Source organism: Sturnira hondurensis, unplaced genomic scaffold, assembly GCF_014824575.4.
Source record: "Sturnira hondurensis isolate 20B ecotype Veracruz unplaced genomic scaffold, ASM1482457v3 Scaffold0001221, whole genome shotgun sequence".
Classification (NCBI taxonomy): Eukaryota; Metazoa; Chordata; class Mammalia; order Chiroptera; family Phyllostomidae; genus Sturnira; species Sturnira hondurensis.
In genome coordinates, this window is record NW_028073852.1 from 3,355,402 (window position 1) to 3,374,095 (window position 18,694).

The 18,694-nt window shown below is 48.8% G+C and overlaps 1 protein-coding gene across 1 annotated transcript; it reads right to left on the reverse strand.

The window, feature by feature from the left end:
* Positions 1 to 489: 489 nt before the first annotated feature.
* MFSD11 (major facilitator superfamily domain containing 11) lies at positions 490 to 18,537 on the reverse strand. Its single transcript, XM_037064688.1, has 13 exons — positions 18,045 to 18,537; positions 17,471 to 17,526; positions 15,832 to 15,939; positions 15,171 to 15,250; positions 14,953 to 15,049; positions 13,857 to 13,915; positions 13,191 to 13,335; positions 11,181 to 11,221; positions 8,058 to 8,123; positions 6,513 to 6,638; positions 3,116 to 3,290; positions 2,054 to 2,189; positions 490 to 1,559 (listed from the first exon to the last, which is right to left on the reverse strand). The coding sequence occupies exons 1-13, from the start codon at positions 18,138 to 18,140 to the stop codon at positions 1,395 to 1,397; spliced, it is 1,350 nt and encodes a 449-aa protein (XP_036920583.1). The 5' UTR covers positions 18,141 to 18,537; the 3' UTR covers positions 490 to 1,394.
* Between the last annotated feature and the right edge of the window lie 157 nt (positions 18,538 to 18,694).

Consider the following 18,694-nt stretch of genomic DNA (forward strand, 5'->3'; position numbering starts at 1 on the left):
GGAGTGGAGCCCCCGGGGCCCTGGCTCACCCAGGGCTGCCTGCCTCCTGCACTTCGCCCGCAAGTCTGCAACCACCCTCTGGGGTTTCCTCAGATGTCTGGGCCAGCCAGAAAACTTCTAAGCTTCTAGTGGACTGAAAAAAGGGGAAACAAGGTATTGTCGGTCCTCCTGGCTTAATGCACTTTGCTGTAAGTTTCTTCACTCGCACAGCAAAGCAATCGCATTTAGAGGTGAGCTCTCCCGTCCACGTACAATGTCAGCACCGGCAAACCCACTCAGAAAAGGAAGTGGGTGAGGGGTTGCCAGCGCCAGGCCGGAGGCTGGGGACTAACTGCTGACAGGCGTGTGGCTCTTTCTGGGGTCATGAACGAAAATGTTCTGGAATGAGATGGTGGTGGTAGTTGAACCAACCCTGTGAATATACTATTAAAAAAATAACGCTGGACTGTATACTTTAAAATGGTGAATTTTATGGTTTCTGAATTGCACGTAAATTAAGAAAGTTTTCAGCAAGCTCTTACAGAGGGAAGGTATTGTCTCCACCCGAACACCTGCCCAGAGAGCGGCGCGGCACCTCCAGGTGGACACGGGTGGGCGCGGGTGGGCGCAGACCGGCCGGCCCTGCTCAGCGCTCCCTTTTCCCTGCCTTGTGTCTTCTAGGAAAACTGCCGGCAAAAGCCTCCTCGTGCGTGTGTGTGCGTGCATGTGTGTGCGCGCGCGCGCGTTTTAGTGTTTTTGTTCATTCACCAATGTTAGATTCCTGTTGTTAAGACTGAATACAATTTTTGCCTCACTTTTCAATAGTTAACTAGCCACTCCTTCCTATGAACTATGGGGTCAGAAAACTTATCAAACAAAACATTTAAAGAGGAAGAAAGTGCAAATCCTTTTACGGAGAAGATTCCATTTCAGCATCTCCAGTTTATTTCAGCGGCACCCACACACACACGTGTGGGGTGGCATCTGTTCCCTATTATTACGTAGAATAATAACTTGATAACATAACTTGATACCCAGCAAGAGTCTCTACATGACACACGGCTGAGGATTCTGAATCGAGGCAAAATCATTCAAGGAAACAGGAGGGGGAGGAAAACATTTACATTCGGTAACGTGATTATAAGGAACCTGGGACAGATGAATGAAAACACAACATCTCTGAACAACCACAACTGACAGAGCAAATCTCCCTTATTCCACTGGTTTTAAAGAGCGAACATCTGTAACCTGAACGCCAACTCCGCAGACCGAGCCGTCCCACCTCTTCGATTCTGCCGCACTGAGCGTCCTCCGCTGCCAAGTGCAAGCGAAAGGCCGCAGCCCCTCCCGCACTCTGGCTGCTGCGGCTGCAGTCTGCAGAGGCCCGGCCTCCCTCGGGTCGCTGGCTCCCTGGGTCAGATACTTCGGTAGTCGGAACCCCGGGCGACAGTGGCGGCAGCTTCCCACTCCACAGCGAAGAACGACACGGTTCCACAAAACCCGAAGATCACCATGACCAGGAGTTGCCAGGGAAGGAGAAGGTAGTTACTGTAGAAGAACGCCACGGCTGCGCAAATGGACTGAGAACAAAGGAAATAGGTCACGGCGCGCACACGGCAACCCAGGCTGCATGATGCACCCCGTCTGGCTCCGGCCCGCCCCTTCTCTGACTGGCGGTCTCTCTGCATCTAGAGAGCACGCCACATGCCACCGGCTTGCACCCACGCTCCACAAACTCCCTTCCCAAGCTGGTAACCGTCAAGCAAGCTACAATCTGCTATTTAAAACAGTGGCTTATGAAGAGCTGGAATAATAAAGGGCCGTGCAGACTCAGCGAGGAGCGTCCACACTGTGGACAAACTCAGGGATCTGAGAAAGGAAGCGGCCCCTCTGCATTGGAGAGACCAGAGCACACAATCGCACACAATCGCACACAATCGCACACACACGGGAGAGGCCCGCACCGCACTCACTGCAAAGCCCTGGAGAGGCTGCCCTGCTCCCGTCTGGGAGACAATAAGGAAACAAACCCAAAGCACTGAAACAAAGGGCCCGCAATCTGCCACGGGCTTACCTGGACGAACTTAAAGACGGCAAAGGCGGGGGCACTGTCTTCTGAGTAGAGAAAACCCAAAATACTGAGCAGCTGGGTATTGAAGCAGCTGTCTCCAAGACCCAACAGGAAACTGCAGAAGATGGCCACTTCTTTGCTGAGCAAAATAAAAATTAATTTAGGGTGAGTATCAACAGTATTTGTCAGAGCCATTTACAATATAAAAGCAACTTGCCCACAAAAGCCTTTTACCCTCCAAGTTTTAAACACCTTGAAACAAGAATAAACACTGGGATTTTCAAAGGAAGAACTTATGTTCAAACACCCTGGCTGGTGTGGCTCAGTGGACTAAGTGTCGGCCTGTGAACCAAAAGGTCGTTGGTTTGATTCCCAGCCAGGAGAAAGAGAGAAAGAGAAACATCGGTGTGTGGTTGCCTCTCACACTGCCCCCCACTGGGGACCTGGTCCGCAACCCAGGCATGTGACCTGACTGGGAATCAAACTGCGATCCCTTGGTTCCCAGGCAGGCGCTCAATCCACTGATCCACACCGGCCAGGGCATGATCAATGTATCTCTTGCACATCGATGTTTCTCTCCCTCTTTCTCCCTCCCTTCCCCTCTCTAAAAATAAAGGAAGTTTTTTAAAAATGCACTCACGTGCACAGTCTAGCAAACCCTAGTCTATTAAGGGTTTGGGAAGCAAACACTGTTTTGGGCAGGGTTGCCTATACACTGTGGATCTGGTCACAAACGTGTCCATGACAACTTTTCGAGTTAAGTAAAACACCCCTAAAACATTCAGCATCAGCTGTGAGAGTCCAGCTGCCCTGCCCGGCGGGCGGGCCGCCCCTTGATCCTGGCTGTTCTTCCTGGAGACCCTGACTCCTAGGGCCCACTGCTCTAAGGCAGAGGCAAAGTACGGATCGGAACGAGCTCTCAACTCTTTTTGGCTCTGCTACACTTGACAAGTGGCCTTATAGAGATAACAGACTTCCCAGAAGAGGATGAGCTGCCCCTCTTTGAAGATCTGGGTCCACTACTCCCACCCCTCCCCAGACTGCTAGGAAGAGAGGCCCCTGTACCTGGATGTGATGTAAGCAGGGCTGTCTGTCCCCTCCAGGGGGGCGATGGGGGCGTCCCCAGGCATGTTGAGAAATATCAGATAAAAAGCTATAAAATGCACCAGGATGCCCAGCAGCACAACTGGGTTTCTCCCGAAACGGTTGTTCTTGCTCAGCAAGCCAAAGAGGCTTCCACCTGTGAAATCAACGGAGTAGAGAACAGAACAACCTGTGAGCAAGTTAATACATCAAAATCTTTTTTTCTTAAAGATTTTATTTATTTATCTTTAGAGGGGAAGGGAAGGAGAGGAGAGAAACACCAATGTATGGTTGCCTCTCGTGGGTCCCCTGCTGGAAACCGGCCCGAAACCCAGGCATGTGCCCTGACTGGGAATTGAACCTTGATCCTCCGGTTCACAGGCCTGTGCTCAATCCACTGAGCTATACCAGCCAGGGCAATATATCAAAATCTCGATTTGAAAAAAGAAATAAAATGGACAAACCAATAGCTAATTTAATCAAGAAAAACATATAAAATAAGGAATAACTATTGAAACAGAAGTTGTTTTAAAAATCAGAACAGGCTTCCAGGTGAGATGGAAAAGCAAGGATTGAATCTACCCGCTGCCTTAAAAATATACAGAAAATAAGTGGCAGTGGACTTGAAGATGGGACGGATGTCAGACACCAAAGGGCAGGGGTGTCTCTGTCCCCTGCCCCTGGGAGACAGGGAACAAAGGGGTGAGCCCTGTGATGACCAGCTGGCTGCCGGCGGGAAGGCAGGTGAGGACACCGCTCCCTGGGCTGAGGAGGCAGAGCTCAGAGTCTGGGGTCCCGAGGGACCTGGAGTTCCCAGGACAGGGTGTCAGACGGACAGCCACTCAGAGACGACCCCGGAGACCTGCAGAGGTGCCCTTGGTCTCTACCGAGTGCTTACCAGCACGGAATGTGAGTAAATTAGCAGAGAACCGGGGAAGAAGCGCCCACCAGGGTCAGAGGCAGTAGTGCCCCTCGCCGGGCTGGGAGCAGTGCCAGGTCCCACCCACCAGATGGGAAATCTTCTCATTCACAAGCTGGCGTACAGAGCAGGGCATTCCCACACTGAGGGTGCGTGCGCCCTCCTGCACGGGGTGTACATGGCCCAGCCCCAGACTGAGCACTGCTCCGGGCCCACCCAGCGCATTTACAAAGCAGGACCGGAAAGAATCACACTGTCCCTTTCCAAGCAAATGAACGGAATCCAAGAACACAGCTCAGGGGTACTCAGAGGACCGTAAAAACACCCAGCACCCCCCAAAGGTGAAAGTCACGATGTCTGGTATCCGCACTAGTGCCGGGCATGCAGGGGAGGAGGGAACAGGACCCATCTTGAGGAGAAAAGTCAGCCAAATGCAGAGTCATCACAGGACCTAGCGATTCCAGTCCTGGCTAGGCATCCACCCAAGGGAAGTGAAAACAGGTGTTCACACGAAACTCATTCCGCCCTGGCTGGTGCGGCTCAGTGGACTGAGTGCCGGCCTGGGGACCAAAAGGTCGCTGGTTCTATTCCCAGTCAGGGCACATGCCTGGGTTTCGGGCCAGGTCCTTAACTGGGGGCATGAGAGAGGCAACTAACTGATGTTTCTTTCTCTCTCCCCTTCTCCGCCCCTTTCGCTCTAAAAATGGGAAATAAATAATTGAGATGTTCACAGCAGCATTATTCGTCACGGCCCCAAACCCAACGTCCATCCAATGATGAATGACTAAAATGGGGTGTATGTCCATGCAACTGAACGTTCTTGGCAAGAAGGAGGAACGAATACGTGCTGTAACACGGAAAAACCCCGAAAACACTGTGCTGAGTAGAAGCAGCCAGACACAGAGGCCACCTACTGCATGACGGTGTTTCGGGAAGTGCCCAGGGCACGCAGATCTACAGGGACGGAAGGCGGGCTGCCTGCAGCTGCCCGGGGAAGGGTGGTAAGCATTCTGAACGCAGCCTGCAGTGACAGGCGCACAGCCATGTGAAAACACCGAAAAACGCCGACCTGAGCGCTTCGAACAGGTGACTTACAGGGCACGTGAAGTACCGGTGCGTCTCAATACAGTCGGAAGAAATAAATAAATGAGCAGGCCCGCCCCAGGGCTGTTGCAGAAGTCAGGATGGGCACAGACGCAAACAATTCTCCAACCGTACCCCACGCATCTAGACACTGATGTGCTTGGCACAGCCCTGGGCATGGGCGGTAAAGTGGGGAACAGAAACCAGCAGCCCGCTGTCTCCGCAGGGCTCCTCGTGGCCCGACAGTCTAAGTTTCCTGTGTTTGCTGACTGTGTTCTTCCCCGAGGACGCGGGCTCCGTGCAGGAGGGGAGTCCGCTTGGTTCACACAATGGATACGCAACGAGGATTTGTGGGCGAGTTCCTCGTAGCTGACCCAACATCCAGTACACTGTGCTGAAGAAACCCCTGTTCAACCGGGAGACGCGGTGGGCTGCAGTAAACCCTCGGCCCCTCCCTTCCTGGCACAGTCCCCAAAGCCCAGGGATTCCCTCAGCAGTGGGGTGTCTTTGCTGTCCACAGGAGCAGAGTTTATGTAAATGAGGCCACCACAAGGACGGCTGCGGTGGCCCTAGGAAGCTTTTAGGACGGGGGCTGGTGGCCAGAAGGACACAGGGTTGATCAGAGAGCTGGCACTCTCCGCTCCATGATCTGGGGGAGGGGAGGAGGGCCAGGGACGGAGCTCACTGCCAATGGCCAATGATTTATTCAACTGTGCCTGCAGGAGGGGACCTCTGCCAAAGCCCCGAAATGACAGTTTTGGGAGAGCTTCCAAATGCGGGGAGGGTGCCACACCCCACTCCATGGGGACAGAGGTTCCTGCGCCCGGGACCCTTCAGGACTTTGTCCTGTGTGCGTCAGCAGGCTGTGCGTTTCTGTTCCTTAGAGTAACTTACATATCAAGTATACCATTTTTCTGGGGGCTGTGGGAACCCCCAAGTTCACAGCCCAGTTGGACAGAAGTGTGGGTAGTCTGGGGACCCAGAACTTACTACTGAAGAGCGGGCAGATGCCCTTGAATCTATGCAGTGTGACGCCAACCCGGTAGGCAGTCAGAACTGGACCGGACTGCTGAGCGCCCAGCTGGTGTCAGACAGTCAGAGAGCAAGCAAGTCAGGGGTCCCAAGACACTGTCCTTTTAAGAGGAAAAGCTGGGAGAGACCATGTGTTTTCCTATGTATGATTTTGCCTGTGAAGTGTTTGGCAAATGTCTTGTAATTCAGTTCTCTTAAAATAGTAACAATAAAAAAACAAAGACATACCCATCTGAGTAAAAATAAGAAGGGAAATAGAAATTCGAGAACAGAGAGGTGAAGTACACTTAAAACTTCTATTATAACTTGAAGTGATTTAATGCAAAACTTTTTTTTCAAACTAACCTAAAATCTCTCCGATGCCGATGAAAATGCCAGAAAGTCCAATGAGGCTCTTCTCTTCTGTTCCGAATCTATTCACGGCACCGATGCAGGTTCCGTACACGCCAGAGAAGAAAGTCAACTCCAGACCTTTAGAAAAAAATCAGATTTAAATGACATGTTTGCTTCCTCCCGTTCCCATTCCTGCCCCACTCCCTGTAGTACCTGAGCTCTGCACACACTGAACCAACGTAAACATACAAACTCGCTCAGGGTGAAACGTGGCCCGAGCACAGCAGGTGTTTGTGCCGCGGAGCGGGTGACGTGGAGTGAGCCACCAGGTGGCAGGTGTCACACGTTTCAGACGAACATGTCTGAACTCGGAGAGGCAAAGACATCCCTGTGTTAGAAGCCGTCACTGTGTGTGTGGATGGACATGAGCCAAGGCCACGGCTGACCTAAACCCGTGACAGCTTTCTCAGGGCCCGGGAAGGTCCACTTGGAAAACCAGTGTGTACTACCCACTATTGCTTAAAGACATAACAATCTTTTAATTAAACCCTTTTTCCCAGGAAACATTTCAAAAAATTAGGGTGGATCAGTAGAAGACCTGATTCCTAAAAGTTACAAACCTTTTCTGAATTTTAAAGATGTTTAATATTTACTCGATTTCTCCTAAAAAAATGTTTTATGCCTATGAGGCAGAAAAGGACAAAAATAGTAATTGGCCCGTTACAGTACTTATTTCAAAGATACAATTTTAAAAGATTTTTTATATTTCTTTTTAGAGACGGGGGAGAGGGAAAGAGACGGAGAGAAACATCAATGTGTGGTTGCCCCTTGCATGCCCCCCACTGGGGACCTGGCCCCCAACCCAGGCATGTGCCCTGACTGGGAATCAAACTAGCGACCCTTTGGTTCACAGGCCAGTGGCACTCAATCCACTGAGCTACATCAGCCAGGGCATTACAGCGCTTTTTAAGACAAAACAGATTTTCTCGTTATTCTTAAGACCTAAGAACACTCCACCTAGTAGTGAGCCACAGAGCCCATTCCTCCTCATTGGGAATTCCCTTGGACCACACAAAACGACAAGGATTCACTCGTGATTTTCTGTGGAGCTCCGCTCTGCCCTAAAATCACGGGTTGGGACGAACCACGCCCAGCTTTCAAGCCTGCGCGTGGGAGCGTGCCCACGGAGTGTGGGTGGCCCCGTGCCTTGCAGTGGAGGTGACACTGGGCAGGTGCCAGGCAAGCTTAGAACCTGGTGGTTTCTCCTTCTGCCTTTTTGGAGGGGATCATGTGCGACAGGGCCCCGCAGCTGGCCAGGGACACCTGGAGACAGACAGACCCGGCCTGCGATTTGACCCCTTCGGACAAGCAAAGGGGACTCTCTGGACCAGGCTGCTCCCCAGGAGACCGCCACTGGGGCCTCCCGAGCAGCCTCCGCCGAGCCCGGGCAATGCACACAACGGTGAGAAAGAGCAGCGCGGTGGTCGTTTTTAGCCCTTACTGTCACTATTCAGCAACAGAAAACAAAACGAAGCTTAGTAACTTACAAGTGCTTACCTGTATAAGCAGTTGTAATGCTAAGAAGGAGCATCTCCTTGGTGACACATAATTTAAGAGACCTTTCTGTAAAAAAAAGAAAAGAAAAAAACATTTCGGGGAGTACTTGCCTCAATTTCAACTAATCAAACAAAAATTCTAAAACCTTTATTCAACCAAAACACCCCTTGGTCAATAATGTAAGTCGAAAAAAATAATGCAAGTAAACAAACACTGGGACAGAGGTTAGGGATTCAGATTAAAATGCTTAAGGTACAAACTAAATCTGCTCTATAAATAACCTGCTTATTTCAACCGTTCAAATATATTCTAGAGTCATGTTTTCTCCAACACAGTCTCCAGCTCTAAAAACAAAACAAAACAAAACAAAACAAAAAACACCACACAAAACCAAACACCAAATGGAGAAAAGAAATAGACCCAAACCAAACACCAGAATATTCTAACAGCCCCGATCACAGGCCAGGCTATTCCGGGAACCGAGGGTTGGCCAGCTGCTAGCTTCCGGGAGGAACTATCGCCACGGAGCAGTTTTGAGGCTGGACTCAGGTCAGAACTGCCGAAGCTTCCTGACCACACAGCAGCTGGAACACACTTCCCGCGATTCGCACTCGGGCCTGAGGATGAAACTCTAGTTCTTCAACTTGGTTATGACCGCATTGCTGTTTGTTTTCATGCTGCCCAATTTAGTGGAGATCTGCCATGGAAAATGAGTTCCTAAAAACTGTATTTTAACCGTCTTCTAAACTGGCTCACATTTCATAATTTAAGGCCACCCCTCTAGTGCCCTAAACTGACAGTGGATGCAGGTTTTAGTTCTTACTCAACTGCTGGCTATGAAACTGACTTAAGTCACAAACACTCTGTCCTGAATTTCTCCACGGACAAAGACGATACTTTTCTAATTTCACTGAAATATAGCCAGACTAAATGCAGTATTTCTATAGATCACTTTCATGCTTTTCCAGAAAAAAATACATAATCAATTAAAAGTTTGAAACAATTTTCTTTAAGATAGGGGAAAGGAAGGAGAGAGGGAGAGAAACATCAATGTGTGGTTGCCTCTTGAGCGCCCCCTTCTGGGGACCTGGCCCAAAACACAGGCCTGTGCCCTGACTGGGAACCTGGCCAATGACCCTTTGGTTCTCAGGCCAGCAGGCAACCGACTGAGCCATACTGGGCAGGGCTAAAACAAAATTTTAATTAAAAAAATTATATCAACAGGGCAGGTTTGTTTTTGAATAATCAGAAGACTTAGCTAACAAAAAAATTTTTTTAAAGATTTTATTTATTTATCTTCAGAGGGGAAGTGAAGAAGAGAAGGAAAGAAACATCAATGTATGGTTGCCTCTCGTGAGTTCCCTGCTGGGAACTGGCCTGCAACCCAGGCATGTGCCCTGACTGGGAATCGAACCGCGATCGTGTGGGTTCGCAGGCCCTCACTCAATCCACTGAGCTACACCAGCCAGGACTAAAATTTTTTAAACATAATCTAGTATACTACAATAGGGCAGTTACACGTCAATCACACATGTGCCCAAACCCATAAAACGTATATCAAGAGTGAACCCTAGTGGAAACTACAGATGCCAAGTGGCAGTGACGTATCAATGCAGGGTTGTCAACTGTGACAATGGTACCCCTCTCTCCTGGGGATGACACTGACAATGAACCAGGCTGTGCACGTGTGAGGACGTGGGGAACATGGGAAATCTCTGCACCTTCCTTTCAATTTTGCTGTGAGCCTAAAACTGCTCTAAACAATGAAGGCTATTTAAAACACACACACACACAATTTTTAGAAATGTTTTTAAAGAGAGAGTGAAGCACTAACTTTCATTGTTCCAATTATCGATGCATTCACTGGTTGCTCCTGGTACATACCCATGACTGGGGATCGGACCCTCGACCTTGGGGTGTCAGATGACGCTCTAACCAGCTGAGCTACCCAGCCAGGGCCCTGCTGGGGATTCTGACGAGCAAGCTTCTAGACCTGCAAAGCTGAAAGCCAGACCTCTGACTGGAGACCTCTCATCTTGCTGGGGGACAGTCAGGCCACATCCCTTTTCATTACAACTCGTAGCCTAACGGATCATCATGAGGGCGTTTCTGAAACAAGGAAAGCCAGACGAAACAGCCCTAACAATGGCACATGCGTGTGCCAGGCACGGGCGGACTCCCACACCACGGGCCTTTCTGAAAACAGGCTGCAGGAATGCCCGGCCAAAAGCTGGCATGCTTTGTGTCGTCTGCCCACGGCAGGGGAGATGGAGAATTTGCACCCTGGCCTCAGGCAACTGATGGGCCTGCCACAGTCAGACAGGAGCATGTGGCCAGGGGCCAACGAGGGGCTTACGAAGAGCAGGTGGCCCCAAAAGGCCACTCCCTCCCAGAGAAGAGCCACCACGGTCAGATTCTCCCTCCTCCAGAGACAAAGCGGTGGAGCCTCAGGCGCAGCAAAGCAGCGACCCACGCCAGGCCTCCTCACACTCAGGAGCCGTGGCTGCCCGACTCTGAAGAGGCCACGGGACGAGGATGGCCAGCTCTGCCTGTCAGACAGTTTGGGCTCAAATCCCAGCTCAGTCCCACGATGGCTGTCTGACCTTGGATAGGTAATTCTCTGCCCCTCAGTTTCTCTTCTCCAAAATGGAGACAAGGATAGGCTGTGTCCACAGCTTGTACAGTGCACGCTACACGGCACTCGGACTTGTCGTGAGAATGAAACACCCAGAGGGTCAGCCTGAAAGGACCCTCCTCAGACAGCACAGCTGTCCCCGCCACTCCTGGGTCGCCAGAGTGCCGCTCCCTCCTGAGCAGGGAGAAGGTGCCTGATCACACGGTCTGCGTCCTCACCTCTGCACGTGACTGCCCAACTCCGGAGTTCTCCGCAGCCCCGCCGCCCTCACCCAGCGTGGGCAGGCTCAGGACGTCATCTCTACCCCTCCCGTCCCCACGCTATGGAGGTATTTCACTTTTCCAGATACGATGCATACCCGGAAAAACGAAAATACCGGGGTACCATCAACCCGAAGTGAGCAGGGAAAAGGGACGGGCCAATGCCGACGTTGTTCCCGAACTGTCGGTTCTCGAATTTCAATGCAGAAGTACTCAGAAAACACTTACTAAACGCATCTGCTGCCTTTGTCATATTGTTCTGGGCAGACCTGGCAACAGGAAAGAAAAAACATAAGTTTTTATCCCCAGGAAATTGAAAAGAGAACAAAAAACCCCTCTCACATTTGTACTGAAGTTTGTGAAAGTCCCGTCGTCTGCGTGGCCCAGCAAACCCTTCTAGTAACCCTTGGTGCTCTGGGCTCCGAGTCCCCTCGCGACCCACGTCCCTGCCTCAGAGCACGTGGTCAAAGTGCCACCTGGGTGGCTCCTCATTAACAACGGGACACAATTCTTTCACACTCAATTTACTGCCCATGTCCACGCATGCGGTGTGCACAGAAACCTGCTCTGCTGACTAGCTTCACCCTTAAAAACAACCTGTGGGAATTCAATTTTCTGCCACGCCTGCTCTGTAAAAATAAGTTCTTCAGCTTTAAAACTCTTCAAAGCCGCACTACCGCCTGCGGCTCACGACTGTGCAGTGGGACCTGTCGGTTAAACACAAGGGCTTCGGAGGCTCGAGCACCGCTCTGTCGTTTCTTAACTGCAGGGGTTTGAACAAGCGCTTCACTCCAGTGTTTCACTTCCTCACTTAAACAACAGGGACACTACCACTCCCTGTGAGAATTAAACAAGCTAATGTAATTTAAGTGTAGTTTTTTGTTACGATTATGGTAAGATTTTAACTAAGACTGCACTTCCTGCCCTGGCTGGGTAGCTTAGTTAGAGCATCATCGGGCAGCTCAAGGTTGCCAAGTTCAATCCCCGGTCAGGGCACGTACAAGCAGCAACCAATGAATGCATCAATAAGTGGAACAACAAATCGATGTTTCTCTCGCTCTCTTTCTCTCTCTCAAAATTGATAAATACAATTTTTTAAAAATTTTATTTTTAGCCTTGGCTGGTGTAGCTCAGTGGGTTGAGCGCGGGCCTGCGAACCACACGATCAGGGTTCGATTCCCAGTCAGGGCACATGCCTGGGTTGCAGGCCAGGTCCCAGTGGGGGACTCACAAGAGGCAACCACACATTGATGTTTCTCTCCTTCTCTCCTTCCCTTCCCCTCTAAAGATAAATAAATTTAAAAAAAGATAAATAAATAAAATCTTTTTTAAAAATTTTATTTTTAGCCCTGGCTGGTGTGGCTCAGTGGAATGGATTGAGTGCTGGCCTGCAAGCCAGGGGGTAGCCAGTTCAATTCCCAGTCAGTGCACATGCCCGGGTTGTGGGCCGGGTCCCCAGTTGGGGATACCTGGGAGTCGGCCACATGTTGATGGCCACCTCTTTCTCTCCCCTTTCCCATCTCTCCAAAAATAAATAAATAAAATATTTAAAAAAATTTTTTGAAGATTACATTTCTTAGTCCACCAGTCAAAAGGGCAATACCTACTTCTCTTGTATCTTTAAATGATACTGATTACAAAACAAAACAAAAACCAAATAAAGAAACCTAGTGGAGAGCTAGTTGATTTAAATAAATAAATGACTGATACAAAAAAGGTAGTATGTTCTAAAGCAACAGGAAAACTTTTTTCCTCACCTTAAAAACTCATGCCTTCCCTGAAAGCAAGTAACCACTCGGACTCAATTTCGTAAATAGCACTCTCATCTTGCAGTGGGCCAGCATCAGACGCGAACCCAAACATCTTCCACTCAGGCCTCACACAAGGCAAACCGATACCCTCTGTAGACCACTGACACACGTCAGTGCAGCGGGCACGCGGGTGCACACCACTCACTGCCAGCTCAGGTCAGGAAGGCGGCAAAGGAAGCCACCTCTAGGACAGGAGTTCTGAAGTAAGCCCCCAGGTCCCGTAGGTGTGGGGCAGGGCGTGGCTACCTCCGTTCCTCTTCCTTTTTCTTCCCTTTTATCTTCTTTCCCTGATTTGCTTGAAAACTTTTCCCTCCTGTCGGCCCAGTATCAAATATCACTCGGGCTATAAAAGGCTGGTAACCTCTAGTCTAGATCTACTCAAAGTATATTTTCAAAACAATGAAAAGGAATGTTTCCAACTTCTTACTCATTGACTTCCAGGTCCTGGTCATCGGAAGATTCATCCTCTCCCAGGATGTTTTCAGAATCTGGTTTCCGAATGAGAAAGAAAAGCACAGTCCCCACGAGGCTAATCACTGTCAGGGCAATGAACACTGTTCTCCGGTCACTCTCTGGGGGCGGGGGGTGGGGAGAAAGCAGACAGAGGTGAGCACACAAACAACTGCAGGGTTGGCATGATGTTCAGAGCTACTGTGTAAATATTTTTTAAAATATATAAAAAATTTTTTTACTTTATTGCATCAGTAAAAACCTAGGGCAAGAAGAGAAATGAGAGTTCACTTTTCTTTTAGTGAACTGCTACTAAGCAAAAATAAAACAAAAAAAAGCACAATAACTTAATCATATTCTTTCCATCAAAGAAGTATACAGACAAAACAATTAAGAATCCAAAAGTCTGACAACTGACTCAGATACTCACACACAGCATAGCCCTCCCACACCCTGAGATACCACTGGAAGTCATTAGCTACAATCCCAGCGACATAATACAATCCAAGGAAAAAGTTACTAAAAGCTAAAATCTGAGAAGACTTAAGGCACCAAGGTTCATCAGAACAATTTGGAACAAAGCAACAACAGGTATTTTTGTGAAACTATTATTATACTTTATGAATATCTGCGTAAAACAAACCTGATATTTGAGTTTTCCCTTGCCAAGCAAAATATATGTAGAGATTTCCAAAGAACAAGCTGAGGGAAAAAGGAAGACAAGAATGTTGGGAAATTACTTTCATATTTCTAGTTTTCTAAGAATCTTTCCAATATTTGTAAAAAAGAGAGAGAAAGCTGGAGGCATCACATCCTTCTAGAAGCATCCCTCCACCTGCCCTGGATCACGTCCAAGTGCCAGCTCCACCCCTGGAACCCCTAACTGACCCAGACGGAGTGCAGCCTCGCTCGAGGGACAGTGGCCTGACGTGGAACTGCCCTTCGAAGGCGTCCTGACTCACACTGACACTCGTGACTTATTACTGGAACACTGGCAGTGACTCCCTGGAAACAAGTGCATGCTACTTCTAAAATCTTCTATTTCAAAGACTCTATGACAAAGTTCTGTGACTTAGTTATCTGCATCTAATCAGATAGTTCTTTTGCCAACTTCCTAGAGAAGAAATCACTCACACTGCACTCCCTTAATATCCAATCCCTTAAAACTAAACATTTGCATTTGTTAAGTCTTATTCAAGCCAAAATTTTAGGCGGGATCCAGGAGGGTCAATCCTCAGGACAGACTCGGAGGCATAATGACTGTGGCTGATTTTAGGAAACATCTAACCCACATAGTTCAATGCAGATTTAGATAGGTATTTGTTAACAGCTATCAGGCCACCAGCTTGGTCAGAAGGTTGAGTCCTCTGGAACGCAGATAATGATGGTTTAAATCAGATCAGTTACTTAACTTTTAAGCCTCTCTTTTCTCCTCTGTGTCTTCTCGTCTCATGAAATTGTAAAGATAACTGAAATGAAGTAATGGACCCAACAGTCCCTGAAATATAGCCAATGCTAAATGTATTATGGTTACTATATAAGTTCCCATGCATTTGAGGTTAATCTGTGCATTACAAGTAATTCCATACGACTTTTAATCTGTATGCAGCCAGGAAGTGAAGTCATATAACACAGATCTGGGTTTTCAACATAACGAAGATCCAAAACTGTGATGTGACCAAAAAAAAAAAAAAAATTACAGGAAAGATTGAGCTGCAAAAGAATTATTTAAATCCTACCTAGACTGTAGGAGTGCCCAGAAAATCCCACTGTTTCTCCCAATGGTATGCTCATCTGAATTTATGGTCAGGCAGTTTCCTTGCGCCGTCCAAAGTACTAAAATCCAAACCAAAGGTTATCAGGGGAATGAAATCCTTTAGCTTTACATGCGAAATGCACAAATGTGACTCTTAGTGAAGCCCCAGAAACCAGAGAAAATAAACATCAGAATGCTCACCGGCAGCCGCAATTCCGATGAAAACAGAGGCTGTGTAGAAGGACCACGTGAAAGGCTGGATAAAAACGGCAATGTACATGCTAAAACGTAACAGGTCAACAACGCATTACAGTCAAACAACACCCGAAACAGCACGCCACGCAAGCCTTCCAGGGATCAACGCACAGGACTCCTCCGGGGTTGAAAACAAAGCCAGATAAAAAAGGACAGGTGTGACCTACTTACTCATTCCTTAGTTTACTAGCTCAAATTTGTAAAAGCGCGCACTCAAAAAGGTTTGCAGTTGGCTTTTGCCAAGAGCTTAGCCCACGATGGGCCTGGAGTTCTACAGGCCAAAAGAAAAGCTTAAGTATGTCACTTGAATTCCTGTTAGTCAACTTGGTATAAAATGTTATGTTATTTCACGGGAAGTTCTTTCCAACTCTCGTGGAAAGAGACTTTTGGATACTATTTCTGTTAACAGTAAAACAATCGCAAACACACACGCGCCCAGCCACATTCCAACTCTGTTATCCCGGGCATCGAGAAGAGCACCAACTCCCTAAATTAGTGGCTGTTCTCTTTGATGCGAGTCCGCAAGTCCCTGTCAGAGGCTTACTATGTGCCTGAAAGGGGCTGAAGGTGTCCTAAGGAAGATGCGTGAAAGAGTCACGCTACTCACCTGTAAAATAAACCGCTGGCGAACATGGAGAGCTGAGGTCCTACGACGGCGACCACCGAGGGCGTGATCAGATTCGACGCAGAGAACACTCCGTAAATAATCGCCATGCTGCAGACACAACACGCAAAAACAAAGCCGAGCTCCTGGGGCGCTGTCTCCAAAGTTCGCTTTCCCCAGTGTGCTTAGCCTACAGGCGGTCTGCAGTGAGCATTCACTTCCTAGCCAGCATCCGTGACAAGCGTACCCTTACACCGAATGCCATATTAAAAGTTCTCACTTGTACAAAACATTGGCGGCTCACCAAATGTTTCTTTGAACGAGCCTGCCTTGGATGACATGGTTTTGATGTACTGGTAAATTATCCTAACAGCTAACACATAATACATACCAGGCACTGTACTTTATACACATTTTTGCCTTTAATCCTGCCTCTTCGAAGAAGGTATAGTTGTTGTCCTCATTTTAAGGAAAAGATAACTGACACGGAGGGGCTAACTAACCTGCCCAAAGCTCACCTGGACACCTGGTGACAGGGGGAGGGGGGCCAGGGTCCCCTGGTAATCTGACTCCCAAGGCCCTAGTCCACCAGTCTGTTCTACAAACTTGGCTTACAACTCCGGCAATGGCAACGGCATGCCATTTCATTGCTAAAAATAACAGGCACAGAGTGAAAACTTGCTTAAGCCAGAGTTTATTTAGTTCAACCTAATGGTCTCACAGAATATTGTCTAGCTACTACAGACCCAGTCCCTGTCTTGGGACAAAGTGTGACTAAAACCACTTAGAAGGTCCTGAATTCAACTACCACTTATAAATCCAAAGGAAATTATCCTTTAATGTTTATGAATCTCTCAAATGTTCTTTCATTTGCTCTTTAGATTATGCAAAATACAAAGCACTACAGAAAGTTGGGGTATTATTAATCCCTTAGAAAGTGAACATTCGCATCCCTTTGCTCTAAAATACCACATTCGAGGTCAGGCTTAGGATGGGTAATTGAGTTTGACTTGGACAGGGCTGGGGTGCGGGGGACCACACGTGGGAGGGCATTGGCCACAACCCACTCTCTCAGTACAGAGAAATTAAGGGACCCAGGTGGCACATATGACACTCCCAGGTCCTGTCACCGAGCACCAGTGACTTACAACTGTCTTTTCACTTCATTTGCTGAATGTGCAAAATGGGGACTAGTCCCCTTAATAAAAACCCCAGAGCTCCTGGTGACAGCGTATGAATCACGACATTACAAAAACAGAAAGACCAAGTGTTTCAAGAGTCACGTAAGACCTCCACTGTTGCAGACTGGGAAGCTATAATGTGACAACACTTGAGTGCTTATTAGATGCCGGGTGCTGTGCCAGGCGCTTCATGGGCATTAGCTGAGCAAGGAAACTCGGCTCATCAAAGCAACTCGCCGGTGATAACGCAGCAGTTCAGCTGCGAAGCCAGGATTTCAAACCTGGTGTCTACATGAAACCAACACTCGTCACCTTCATTCTATTATGTTCTCCCAAATAATCTAAATAGAGAAGAGCAGTCGCTACTCATTCATTCACAGTATTTTTACTGCCCGTGATTTTGATGGGATTTAAGCAACCACTGTAATATAAAAAGGAAAACCCATTATACAATACGATACCTGGTATATCCACTGCCATGGAAATCGGTGCTATTTAAGCTCCTGATGACAGTTTGCTGTGTGGAAGAGAAAACTAATCAACAACCAAAGGAAACGGTTTTGCAACCTCCCTCCCCCTGGTAAGTCTCCAAATACTGAGAATGAAGTAGAAACTGAAGATGCTCAATACCTAATACTGAAGCACCTACGAGAGAAGAAAAGGCCTACAGAATAGAAGACAAACCAATGAGGGTCAGTGGGGAGGGGACTTAAACTGCGCCTTGGGGTTTGCTGCCTGAGCTCGCCAAGTTCAGTGCAGACCTCAGTGCAGGAAAAGAAAAGAAATAGGTCAACATACAAACCCAAAGTCAAATCTGAGGAATAAACGGCAATGTTTCACATCTCCATACAGTAAAGAGAAACGTCTGATACATGAAATCAAACCAAATCATAAAAACAAAAACAAAAACGAAGAAAGCTGTGAAAATAAAAGGCGCGACTGAAGCGCGCTGGTGGGGCTAACTGCTGTTCATTAGCCTTTTCGGAATGCATTCTGAGAAGCACTTCAAAGGAGAAACAGCAGATCCCAACTCACCGCCACATTTCCACAAGTTTGAAAGGCGGTGAACATAAACATAAAGGCAATCCCTAAAATGATGATGTTGAAAAGCTTTTTCGATTCCGGGGACATTGTGGCTCAACTCGGCCGGAGGTCAGCAGCAGGCCAGGGCAGTCAGCTTTGCTCGGGAGAACCCACTGCCAGTCCCGGGGAACTGAACAGACGGTGAGAGGAGGCAGGCGGATCCAGGAGCCAAGTGTCCAGGCTGTCGACTTCCAGTTCTCGGATCAGAATCCCGGGCGCAGGGTGCAGCTCTCCCACCCGCACGATTAAGACATTCCTAAGATCCGACCCGAGCAGCGAAGAGTCCGACACCCGGAGACGCGCCAAGACCGTCGTCGCCCCAGATTGAGGGGCCGGCGAGGGGGAATGAGGGGCCAAGGGCGAGCTGCAGAGGCCGGCGCGGCCCCGCCCGCGCGCACCAGCCCCGAAGCGACGCAGGTCAGAGGACCCGGTCACCTGACCGCAGCCCGGGCACCGCCCGCTCGGCGCCCTGGGAAATGCAGTTCTGCGTGGCCCGAGAATGGCAGGAACGTCGCGAGAGCTCGCTGGCCCGAGGAGAGCGGAGTCAAGCCTGCTTAGGGTGGCGAAGCAGGGGCTGAAAGCGGAACCTAGCGAAAGAGGAG